The 11,076-nt window shown below is 53.9% G+C and overlaps 1 protein-coding gene across 6 annotated transcripts in view; it reads right to left on the bottom strand.

The window, feature by feature from the left end:
* Positions 1–11,076, bottom strand: part of B3GNTL1 (UDP-GlcNAc:betaGal beta-1,3-N-acetylglucosaminyltransferase like 1) — a 72,214-nt gene that overhangs the window by 6,700 nt on the left and 54,438 nt on the right. For 4 of the 6 annotated variants that reach the window (XM_017524709.2, XM_017524707.2, XM_017524708.2 and 1 more), the window contains 4 exons: positions 9,623–9,747; positions 5,398–5,533; positions 5,239–5,307; positions 4,872–5,018 (listed from right to left, as the gene is read on the bottom strand). In XM_017524709.2, coding sequence (XP_017380198.1) covers positions 4,872–5,018; positions 5,239–5,307; positions 5,398–5,533; positions 9,623–9,747 — 477 coding nt within the window. Of the gene's footprint in view, positions 1–4,870; positions 5,019–5,238; positions 5,308–5,397; positions 5,534–9,622; positions 9,748–11,076 lie in introns of those variants that run through there. The other 2 variants (XM_017524711.2, XM_037737133.1) reach the window with 2 other exon arrangements.

The raw sequence follows: 11,076 nt of genomic DNA, 5'->3' as shown, positions 1-11,076 counted from the left end.
CACGCCTGTAACTCCTGCCCCGGTGGGGCAGCCTCATGCTTGTAACTCCTGCCCCGGTGGGGAGGCCACATGCCTTTAACTTGTAAAGCGCATAGTGAAGGGCAGTAAAATGAGATGCGTCGGTCGTTGCCAGAAAGCCGTGCCTGTGAAGCCCTGTTCTGTTCTGACTCACCTCTGCTGCCTGGACGTGCATTCGTTGTGTATGACAAGTCACTGTGGCCGGACAGTGCGGTCCAACACACACTGACCTCACAGCTTCTGTGGGGTGGGAACCATGACCCACCCTGGTGTGGTGTTCCCACCATCCCGGCATCCGTGTCTGTGTGTCCCCTGCAACCCCTCAACAGTACTGCTCGGGGCATGACTCACTCTATCAACCACTCGGCTATTTACCAACGATATGGAAAGCAAAAAAAAAAGCAGGGGTTGCAATCCCAGTTTCTGATAAACAGACTTTAAACCAACAAAGATAAAGACAAAGGCATTACATAATGGTAAAGGGATCAATGCAACAAGAGCTAACCTAAATATACATGCAGCCAAGACAGGAGATTCATAAAACAAGTTCTTAGAGATCTACAAAGAGACTTGGACTCCCACACAATAATAATGGGAGACTTTTAAAACCCCACTGTCAATATTAGATCAGTGAGAAAATTAACAAGGATATTCAAGACTTGAACTCAGCGCTGGACCGAGTGGACCTAACAGACATCCATAGACCTCTCCACCCCAAACCAACAGAATATACATTCTTTTCGGCACCACACTGCACTTATGCCAAGATTGACCACGTAATTGGGAGTAAAACACTGCTCAGCAAATGCAAACGAACAGAAATTATAACGGTCTCTCAGACCACAGTGCAATCGAAGTAGAACTCAGGATTAAGAAACTCACTTAAGGCCGGGCACGGTGGCTCACGCCTGTAATCCCAGAACTTTGGGAGGCCGAGGCGGGCAGATCACGAGGTCAAGATATCAACGCCATCCTGGCCAACATGGTGAAACCCCATCTCTATTAAAATTACAAAAATTAGCTGGGCATACTGGTGCACACCTGCAGTCCCAGCTACTCAGGAGGCTGAGGCAGGAGAATCACTTGAACCCAGGAGGTGGAGGTTGCAGTGAGCCAAGGTCACACCACTGCACTCCAGCCTGGGGACAGAGCAAGACTGTCTCAAAACAGAACCTCAAAACCGCACAACTACATGGAAACTGAACAACCTGCTCCTGAATGACTACTGGGTAAATAATGAAATTAAGGCAGAAATAACAAAGTTCTTCAAAACCAGCGAGAATAGAGAGAAAACATAACAGGATAGCTAAAGCAGTGTCAAGAGGAAAATTTATAGCACTAAGTGCCCACATCAGACAGCAGGGAAGATCTAAAATCGACATCACAGCTGAAAGAGCTAGAGAAGCAAGGACAAGTAAATTCAAAAGCTAGCAGAAGACAAGAAATAACTAAGATCAGAGCAGAATTGAAGGAGATAGAGACACAAAAAAACCTTGAAAAAATCAATGAATCCAGGAGCTGGTGTTTTGAAAATATTAACAAAACAGACTGCTAGCCAGACTAACAAAAGAAGAATCAAGCAGACACCATAAAAAATGATAAAGGGGATATCACCACTGATCCCACAGAAATAGAAACTACCATCAGAGAATACTAGAAATGCCTCTATGCAAACTAGAAATTCTAGATGGAATGGATAAACTCCTGGGTATACACACCCTCCAAAGACTAAACCAGGAAGAAGTTGAATCCCTGAAAAGATCAATAACAAGTTCTGAAATTGAGGCAGTAATTAATAGCCTACCAACCAAAAAAAAGCCCAGGACCAGACGGATTCACAGTGGAATTCTACCAGAGGTAAAAAGAGGAGCTGATACAACTTCTTCTGAAACTATTCCAAACGATAGAAAAGGAGGGATGCCTCCCTAACGCATTTTATGAGGCCAGCATCATCCTGATTCCAGAACCTGGCAGAGACACAGGAAAAGAAAATTTCAGGCCAATATCCCTGATGAACGTTGATGCAGAAATCCTCAATAAAATACTAGGAAATCGAATCCAGCAGCACATCAAAAAGCTTATCCACCATGATCAAGTCAGCTTCATCCCTGGGATGCAAGGCTGGTTCAACATTTGCAAATCAGTAAATGTAATACATCACATTAACAGAACCAAAGACAAAAACCACCTGATTCCCTCAATAGATGCAGAAAAGGCCTTCAATAAAATTCAATACTCCTTTGTGCTGAAAACTCCCAATAAACTAGGTATTGATGTAACATAAAATGTTAAGAGCTATTTGTGACAAACCCATAGCCGATATATCATACTGAATGGGCAAAAGCCGGAAGCATTCCCTTTGAAAACTAGCACAAGACAAGGATGTCCTCTGTCACCACTCCTGTTCAACATAGGATTGGAAGTTCTCGCCCAGGGCAAGCAGGCAAGAGAAAGAAATAAAGGGTATTCAGATAGGAAAAGAGGAAGTCAAATTGTCTCTGTTGTGCAGACGACATGATTGTATATTCAGAAAACCCCGTCATCTCAAGCCCAAAAACTCCTTAAGCTGATAAGCAACTTCAGCAAAGTCTCAGGATACAATATTAATGTGCAAAAATCACAAGCATTCCTGTATACCAATAACTGACAGCCAAATCATGGGCAAACTCCCATTCACAATTGCTACAATGAAAATAAAATATTTAGAAGTACAACTTACAAGGAGAACTACAAACCACTTCTCAAGGAAATAAATAAGAGAGGACACAAATGGAAAAAATTTACATGCTCGTGGGTAGGAAGAATCAATAAAGTAATTTATGGCCATAAAGTAATTTATAGATTCAGTACTCTTCCCATCAAGCTACTACTGACTTTCTTCACAGAACTAGAAAAAACTTTAAATTTCATAGGGAACCAAAAAAGAGCCTATATAGCCAAGACAATCCTAAGCAAAAGGAACAAAGCTGAAGGCATCAAACTACCTGACTTCAAACTATACTATAGGGCTACAGTAACCAAAACAGTATGGAACTGGTATCTAAACAGATATATAAACCAATGGAACAAAACGGATGCCTCAAAGATAACACCACAAACCTGACAAAAACAAGCAATGGGGAAAAGATTCCCTATTTAATAAATGGTGCTGGGAAAACTAGCTAGCCATATGCAGAAAACAAACTGGACCCCTTCCTTACACCTTACACAAAAAGTAACTCAAGATGGATTAAAGACTTAAACCTAAAACCATAAATACTCTAAGTGAAAACCTAGGCAGTACCATTTGGGACATAGGCACTGGCAAAGACTTCATGAGTAAACTACCAAAAGCAATGGCAACAAAAACCAAAACTGACAGATGGGACCTAATTAAAGAGATTCTGCACAGCAAAAGAAACCACCATCAGAGTGAACAGGCAGCCTACGGAGGGGAGAAGATTTCTGCAATCTCCATCTGACAAAGGTCTAATATCTAGAATCTACAAGGAACCTAAATTTACAAGAAAAAAACCCCATCCAAAAGTGGGCAAAGGATAGGAACACACTTCTCAAAAGAAGATATTTATGCGGCCAACAAACATATTTTTAAAAGCTCATCATCACTGGTCATTAGAGACATGCAAATCAAAACCACAGTGAGATACCATCTCGCGCCACTTAAAACAGCGATCATTAAAAAGCCAGGGAACAACAGATGCTGGCATGATGTAGAGAAATAGCGCTTTTATACTCTTGGTTGGAGTGTAAATTAGTTCATTGTGGACGACAGTGTGGCAATTCTCAAGGATCTAGAACCAGAAATGCTGTTTGACCCAGCAGTTCCGTTACTGGGTATACACCCAAAGGATTGTAAATTACTCGGTAAAGACACACGCACACGTACGTTTACTGCAGCACTGTTCACAATAGCAAAGACTTGGAACCAACCCAAATGCCCATCAGTGATAAACTGGATAAAAAAATGTGGCACATAGACACCATGGAATACTATGCAGCCATAAAAAATAATGTGTTCATGTCCTTTGCAGGAACATGGATGTATAGGAAACTAACACAGGAACAGAAAACCAAATGCCGCGTGTTCTCACTCAAAGTGGGAGCTGAACAATGAGAACACATGGACACAGGGAGGGGAGCATCACATACCAGCGTCTGTTGGGGGATGGGGGACAAGGGAAGGGAGAGCATTAGAACAAATACCTAACGTGTGCAGGCTTAAAACCTAGATGACAGATTGATAGGTGCAGCAGACCACCGTGACACATATGTGACTATGTAACGAACCTGCACATTCATATTCAGCACATGTATCCCAGAACGTCAATAAAAAACAAACCCACTCCCCCCAGCCCTCCCCGCAGCCAGCCTGGACTCCCCACATTTGGGGGAAAAGGCTGCATTTGGAGCCCAAGGTGCCCGTCACATGCCCACCCCAGGTGAGGCTCGTTCACGCTCGGGGCCTTAGGACGCCCCTGGTGTGGCCACCTCCGTCCACAGGAGCTGAAGGGCCTGGCCTTGGCCTCTCAGACCTGGCATCAGTGGGCCTGTGCTTTGCAAGTTTCTAACATGTTGGCTTCACAGGGAAGACAGAAAGAGACAGGCATCCATCCCCCCAGGCCTGTGCAGGCCACCCTCCAGCTGCCCAGGGCATCGGCCGCTGTCCCTGGCCCGGCCTGTGGTGCCATTGTGGACAGCTGCAGCACCTGTCCCCACACCCACCATGGCGTGGCTGGGGTATCGTTCCAGACCACACAGTCACTGCATGGCAGGGTGGGTGTCCATGTGGCAGAACCCGAAACCTGCAGCCTACCCCCCACCCTGCCACCCGCTTCCTAGGGCCCCACACTCACCAGCTTCACGCAGATGATGAAGGGTGGCCGGGCGGCTCGGAAGTGCAGGATGGGGATGCGGGGCTTGGGCCTTTCCTTAGAGTAAGAGTGGCCATCAGTCCTGCCATCCCAGGAGAGATGCCCTCGGGGTGTGCACAGCCACTGAGTCTGCCCCCACAGGCCTGGGGCTCCGTCAGGGCAGGACCCACGGTCCCCACCACCCCGCCCGGCCCCGTGACAGCCAACTGCAGAACTGACCAGGGTGGGCTACCCAAGTCCCAGACCCACGAGGGAGAGTGGGGTTCTCCTCAAGGGAGGGGCGCTGGGCTCCCCGGAGGCCGGGAGGAGGCGGGTGACCCCGAGGGTGATGCCGTGCGGCCCCGCACACCTGGGAGTCCTCGTGGCAGTAGAAGCCTTTCCTGATTTTGTTCTCGTCCACGTCACAGAATGCCACCACCTGGGGACAGGCACAGAAGGGCAGCTCTGGCGGGGTCGGGGATCAGGGTGGGTGGGGTCCGGGGGCGGAGCAGGGGGACCCGGTTCCCACCTTGCGCTGGTTGGCGGCCGTCAGGCTGCGGTAGAGCCGGCGCCCCTGCTTGCCGGCGTTCCAGATGGTGAAGGCTGCCCAGTGGGGCAGGGCCCGCTCTTCCAGGAAGCAGACACGGTGGCTCCAGATGGTCGCCCTGCGGTGGAGAGGAGGGTGACTGGCAGGGCGGGGCCCCCGCGCCTCCTCGTGCCCTCTCAGTCCGAGATTGACACAGGCGCCGCTGCCAGGGCGGAGGGGGCGGGCACCGGCCAGTGCCTGAGGGAGACTGGCTGCCCTAGAGTCACCTGTCCCAGCTGGAGGCAGCCACACTCCTAGGCAGGGACCCGCCCCTTCCATCTGGAAGGTTCTGGAAGGCGGAATTTCTGTGGGACGCAGAGGACTGGACTTGACCCAGTTCCGGTTTCCCATTGAAACCTCTGTCCATGAGGGCACACGCGCCCATCCCATAAAATCGCAGCATTCACACATGGACGCGACCCGCCTCGGGGTCGCTGCCCCCAGAGCGCTTCCACTCCCCTGGGCCCCTGGTCTCTGTTCTTTCTGCCTCTGCTGTGACAGGCAGACCCTGGGTCGCTATCCTGGGGACAGGCTCCTTCCTATGACCCACTGCTCTGCCAGCCGCATCACTGCCCGGACCCCCCGCTGGGCCAGGCCCTTCCCGCCCCACCCTCTGTCCTCCCACCGCAGCCCCTCCCCATGCGCCCCCATCGCTGTTGGCCGCCACCTGTGGGGCCTCTCCCTCGAGCCTGCTTCTGAGGCTGCCCAGGCTGACCCCATTTTGAAGCCCCAGGAGCTAGAGGGGCCAGAAGCTAGAGGGGCTAGGGGACACAGAAGCCAGATCGGCCTGGGATGTGTCCCTGATGCTGCCCTCCCCAACTGCTGTGGTGCAGCCATGCTGACCTGTGCCCGGCAGGCCCTGACCTGGCCAAGTCCGGGGTGCCCTCTGCTCTGTCAAGGGAGCTGTGTCCATGGGAACCTCCTCCGGGGTGGGGTCTGGGCCATGCCTCGCTGGGTCTCGGAGACACAATGCTGGTGACGGGTCCCCCGAGCAGGGCCCTCGTGGGTTCAGCCTCGGGACTGGGGCAGGATTCGGCTGTTCTGTGATTTACCGCCTCCCAGGGTACACGCAGATGTTTTAGTCACGGGGTGGTGCTGGGCTTCTGAGATTTCAGGGGGCTCCCCAGGAGCTCTGGGCTCCTGTAGGGGAATGACTCCCTCACCCTGGACCTGGGACCATCTGTTGTGTGGCCGTTTAGCACACTTCTGAGAGAAACGCATAAGCCAGATGTACTTCAGCCCCCAAAACACCACCCAGGGACAGCCAGGCAATGCACAGCCCTGGCACCATCCGAGAAAATGAAAGCCGTTCCCAAGGACCAGAGAGCAATGAACTTCACGCAGTGAAGTCTAAAACAAACACGGATGAGATGCTTGGCGCGAGGAGGCGGCCAGGAGCCTCAGAAAGGAATCGTTAATGCTTTTTCCATTTAAGGTAGAGAATGCAGGATACGACCTTCCTAGACAGACGATCCCAGGGTCGGGGTCAAAGGGTAGGGCAGAAGTGGGGAAGTGGGGCGAAGGCTGGGGGGAAGTGGGGCGTGCTGCCCCTGAGGCCCCTGACAGGAAGGGGCTGTGGGATCCTGGTGGCCGCCCGGCTGACTTTTGACTCCCCCCAACCCTGTGGCGCCCCATTTGCAGGAGAGCCCCCACAGGCAGTGGGATGGGGGGAGCTGCAGGCTTAGGAGGTGTCAGGGAGGTCCCGCCTGGAGTCCACCTTTCCTCCCCGTCTTCTGCAGCTGCCTCAACTCCCAACCCGCCTGGGACACAGGGACGTCCTGTCCCCATCAGTGACTAGAGGGCACTGAGTATGCACGTGTTTGTGTGTGTGTGTGTGTGTGTGTGTGTGTGTGTGTATGGCATGTGTACAGTGTGTGCCTTTGTGCAGGGAGTACGTGCCCGTACTGTGCAGATGTGTGTACATGCACGTGTACCCGTGTGTGCAGTGATGGCACATGCATGCAATGTGTGTGTATGGCATGTGTGCATGCATACAGTGAGTGCATGTGCATATATGCAGTGTGTGCATGTATAGCATGGATGCATGTATGCAGTGAGCTCGTGTGCATACAGTGAGCTCGTGTGTGCATGTATAGTGAGCTTGTGTGTGCATGTATGCAGTGTGCATGGTGTGAGTGCACATATGCAGTGAGCACATGTGTGCATGTATGCAGTGAATGCATATGCCCACGTGTACTGTGTGAATGTGTGTGCATGTATGCAGTGAATGCGTATGCCCACGTGTACTGTGTGAATGTGTGTGCATGTATGCAGTGAATGCGTATGCCCACGTGTACTGTGTGAATGTGTGTGCATGTATGCAGTGTGCATGGCGTGAGTGCACATATGCAGTGAGCACGTGTGCATGTATGCAGTGAATGCATATGCCCACGTGTACTGTGTGAATGTGTGCATGTATGCAGTGAATGCGTGTGCCCGTGTGTACTGTGTGAATGCGAGTGCATGCCATTTAAGTGCATCTGTGCAGCGAGCGTGAGTGCCATGAGTACATGTACACATGTTTGTGCACGTGTGTGCATGCTGTATGTGTGCATGTGTGGTCTGTGTGCATGTGCAGTGAGTGTGTGTGTGTCTGACTGTATGTGAACCTGGGCTGGGACAGACAACTGTGAGGACCTGCCCACCAGGTGACGTGGCCTGGCCGAGTTTTGCCATCTTGTCCTCAGCAGGCCGGGGCTGTTGGGTGTCTCTTGAGGGGACAAACCTGATCCTCCTCATGGACCCACATCAGCTCGGGGCCCCGTGGGGTTCATGCGGGAGGAAGGCAGTCCAGGCTCCGGGACTGTGGCCGTGGGTAGATGTGAAGTCGGGGAGCCTCTGATGCCCCGTCCCCTGGGCTTTCCCAGGGGTCTCCAGTCTGAAAATGTTGGCCCGTTATAGGAAAATAAAATTTAGAAACAGCCATGACGAAACGTCTGTTACCTGTTCATGCTTACCCCCATTTTTCACGTTTTAAAAAGTTCTTATATTAATTAGGGAGAACAGGCCCCTGCACCTTTCCTTTTACGTCCTCAGAGGAAGCCGTGGCCCCAACTCAGGACTGGGAAAGGCAGAAACCCAGCTTTTCCCAAAAGCACAAATCAGCATTTCTGGGAATCTTTGCAGGAGTGGCAGAGCCACGGACACACACTGTCCAAGGCAGCGCCAAGGTGCTGGTGGGCGTGGGCAGGAAGAGGGAGAGAAGCTTCACTCAGCACCAGCAGCGATGCTAAAGCTCACAGCAGGCGAACCAAGAGATCTACACACCCTGCAGTGTAGATGCGGGAGGGAGCATGATGCCCCAACAGGGAACCTCGTGGCTCTGCAGTCCCCCAGCCCCACCCCATGACCCCGGACCCGAGACCCCCTGGGAAGATCGTTTCCACCTGAGGAGCCAGGTTCTTGCCAAGAGCCTCAACCCCATCACGGCAGGCTGGGGCCATGGCGGCTCCCACACGCGGACCACCCTAGTCGGGGTCTTGAGAGCCTGGGGGCCCCGGGTACCTGCGGTGGCCACGACGCCGGCGTCGGACAGCAGCCTGTGTACCAACCCAGCGCCGGCAGCAGCAGCCCAGGTGGCCGAGGCCTGCGTGTGCCACACGTTCTAAGGAAGGAATTCTAGATGTGGCAGTTTCACCGGATCTACCTCACCCCACCACGGCTCCAGTGCAGCCACACAGCATCCCCAGGCCCACGTGGCTGCGCCTGATGGCAACGCGGGGGAGGAAGCTGGGCCCCACAGCCTGGGCGTGTCCTCACTGGGTGCTGTGATCCCCAGGCCGTGCCTCCGCCACCCCCCGTGGCAGCCGCGCTCCCCCAGGCCTGTCGTCCCAGCCAGCATCCCCCCCTGCCGAGACTCCTGCCAGGTTAAAGGGAGAGCAGGATTTCAAAGGGACCCAGCACCAGCACTAGCGTGGTCATTTAACCTCACAGACATGAGAAGGACATTCACCCTGGTGCTCCCTGGTGCCTTTGGGAACCGCCCCTGCGCAAACGCCAAGCCCCCAGCGCCCTGGGGATGTGCCGTTTTCCCACCAGACCCTGTGTCTCAAGGCAGAGCCCCGACCATGGCCTCCAGCATTGGCCCCACCAGCCCCAGCCCCGACCCCAGACGCCTCCTGCCTTCCTGGGCCTCCCACGCGTCCCAGGGCGCGGTGGGGTGACTCACTCGCGGACGGAGTGTGTGGCCGCCTGCAGGTGGTAGCGGTAGAGCAGGAGAGTCTGGTCCACGCGGATGACGCTGCCGCCCTTCCTGAGGTGCTCGTAGAAGAACAGCAGGTCCTCGGGGACGCCCTGCAGCGCGAGAGAAGCAGGGGTGTCATCGGGCTGCCTCAGATGCACCACCCCTGTGCTCACCCGGCCAGCCAGGAACCGGTGGAAAAATTTTTGTGGCAAAGAAACCAGTTTAGAGGCTCAGCAGGGACGTGGGGCGGCGACCACCACCGGCGTGAGCAACCGAGGTGAAACTGAGTCCTCACAAGGCCGGCACCAGGGGAAGCAGACGGTGGGCTGGCTCTTCGCTCGGCCCCAAATTCCATGTTCGGCAGCAAAGGTCTCAGGCAAAGAGGAAGATAGACAGCCGAGGAAGGGGCTGGGGGGTCAGGGTCTCGCCCATGGCTCCTGGGCGGCTCCTCCGATCCTTTCCTGCCAGTGGCCGCAGCACAGAGGCTCAAGGGACTCAAAGTGCCGACTGTGGACAGAGGACGGTGGTGCTGGGTGGGCTCTGGGGCTGTGTGCAGGGAAGCTCAGCCGTGGGGGAGGCAGCCCCGGGGCCGTGGTGCCGGGTGGGTGTGTCGGGGAGGCGCCCTGGGCCACGCCAGCCCTGCTCACTTGTCGAAGCTCAAAACCTTGAACCTCAGCCCACGGGGCTGATCCATGAACACTCCCTCCGTGTCAATGGGGATTCTGCGCTGGGACATTCTGCAGGCATTCCCACTGGACTTTTCTGTCCTGAGAACCTGGGCCCTCCCTCCCCCAGCCCATAATCCCAACGGCCCCTGCCCTCTGCCCCCTCCCCTCCTGGGCAGACCCCAATCCTCAGCCCAGGCTGTGATCAAGCTGTGGGTCCGCTGGCTCTGGCCTTGTGCTGAGGGGGCCCCTGCTGCTGTCTTAAATTCCAGCACAAAAGCTGGGGGAGGGGCAGGGCACGGAGTCGGGTCTCCTCATGGCTCTCTGCTGCAGCCCCCTGGGTCAGCTGCCCGGAGACGCCTTCGCTCCAGGAGAGGGTGGGTTTTCCGAGAGCCTAGCAGTGCAGCCTCTTCTCTCCTCCGCCAACGCTCAAACTTCAAGTGCAGGTCAGTAAAAGCCCCAAAGTCTCGTGGCCAGACTGCTGGCCTGTTTGCTCCCAGGATGGGCAGACGGTGCTGTGGTTCCACGTCCAACCTTTTAACCGCGCACCATGTAACCCGCACCTCTGCGGGGCCCTCTGGGCACCGGAAGGGTGTGAAATCCCTTTTACAAAAGCCATGAAGACACGGAAAGATTTGTAACGAAGTGATGGAAAGAGCAGACCTCAAAATCATGTTGACAGCCCTGCTAAAAGTTTTTCCACCAAAAGACAGAGACAAGAGTCACAGAAGCCCGGGTGCTATGATGCAGGCTCCCACGGGTGCTGGTGGACGG

This window comes from Cebus imitator, unplaced genomic scaffold, assembly GCF_001604975.1.
Source record: "Cebus imitator isolate Cc_AM_T3 unplaced genomic scaffold, Cebus_imitator-1.0 Scaffold36, whole genome shotgun sequence".
Classification (NCBI taxonomy): Eukaryota; Metazoa; Chordata; class Mammalia; order Primates; family Cebidae; genus Cebus; species Cebus imitator.
Note: the sequence above shows the minus strand (reverse complement) of the source record. Positions and strands in the feature narration are given on the sequence as shown.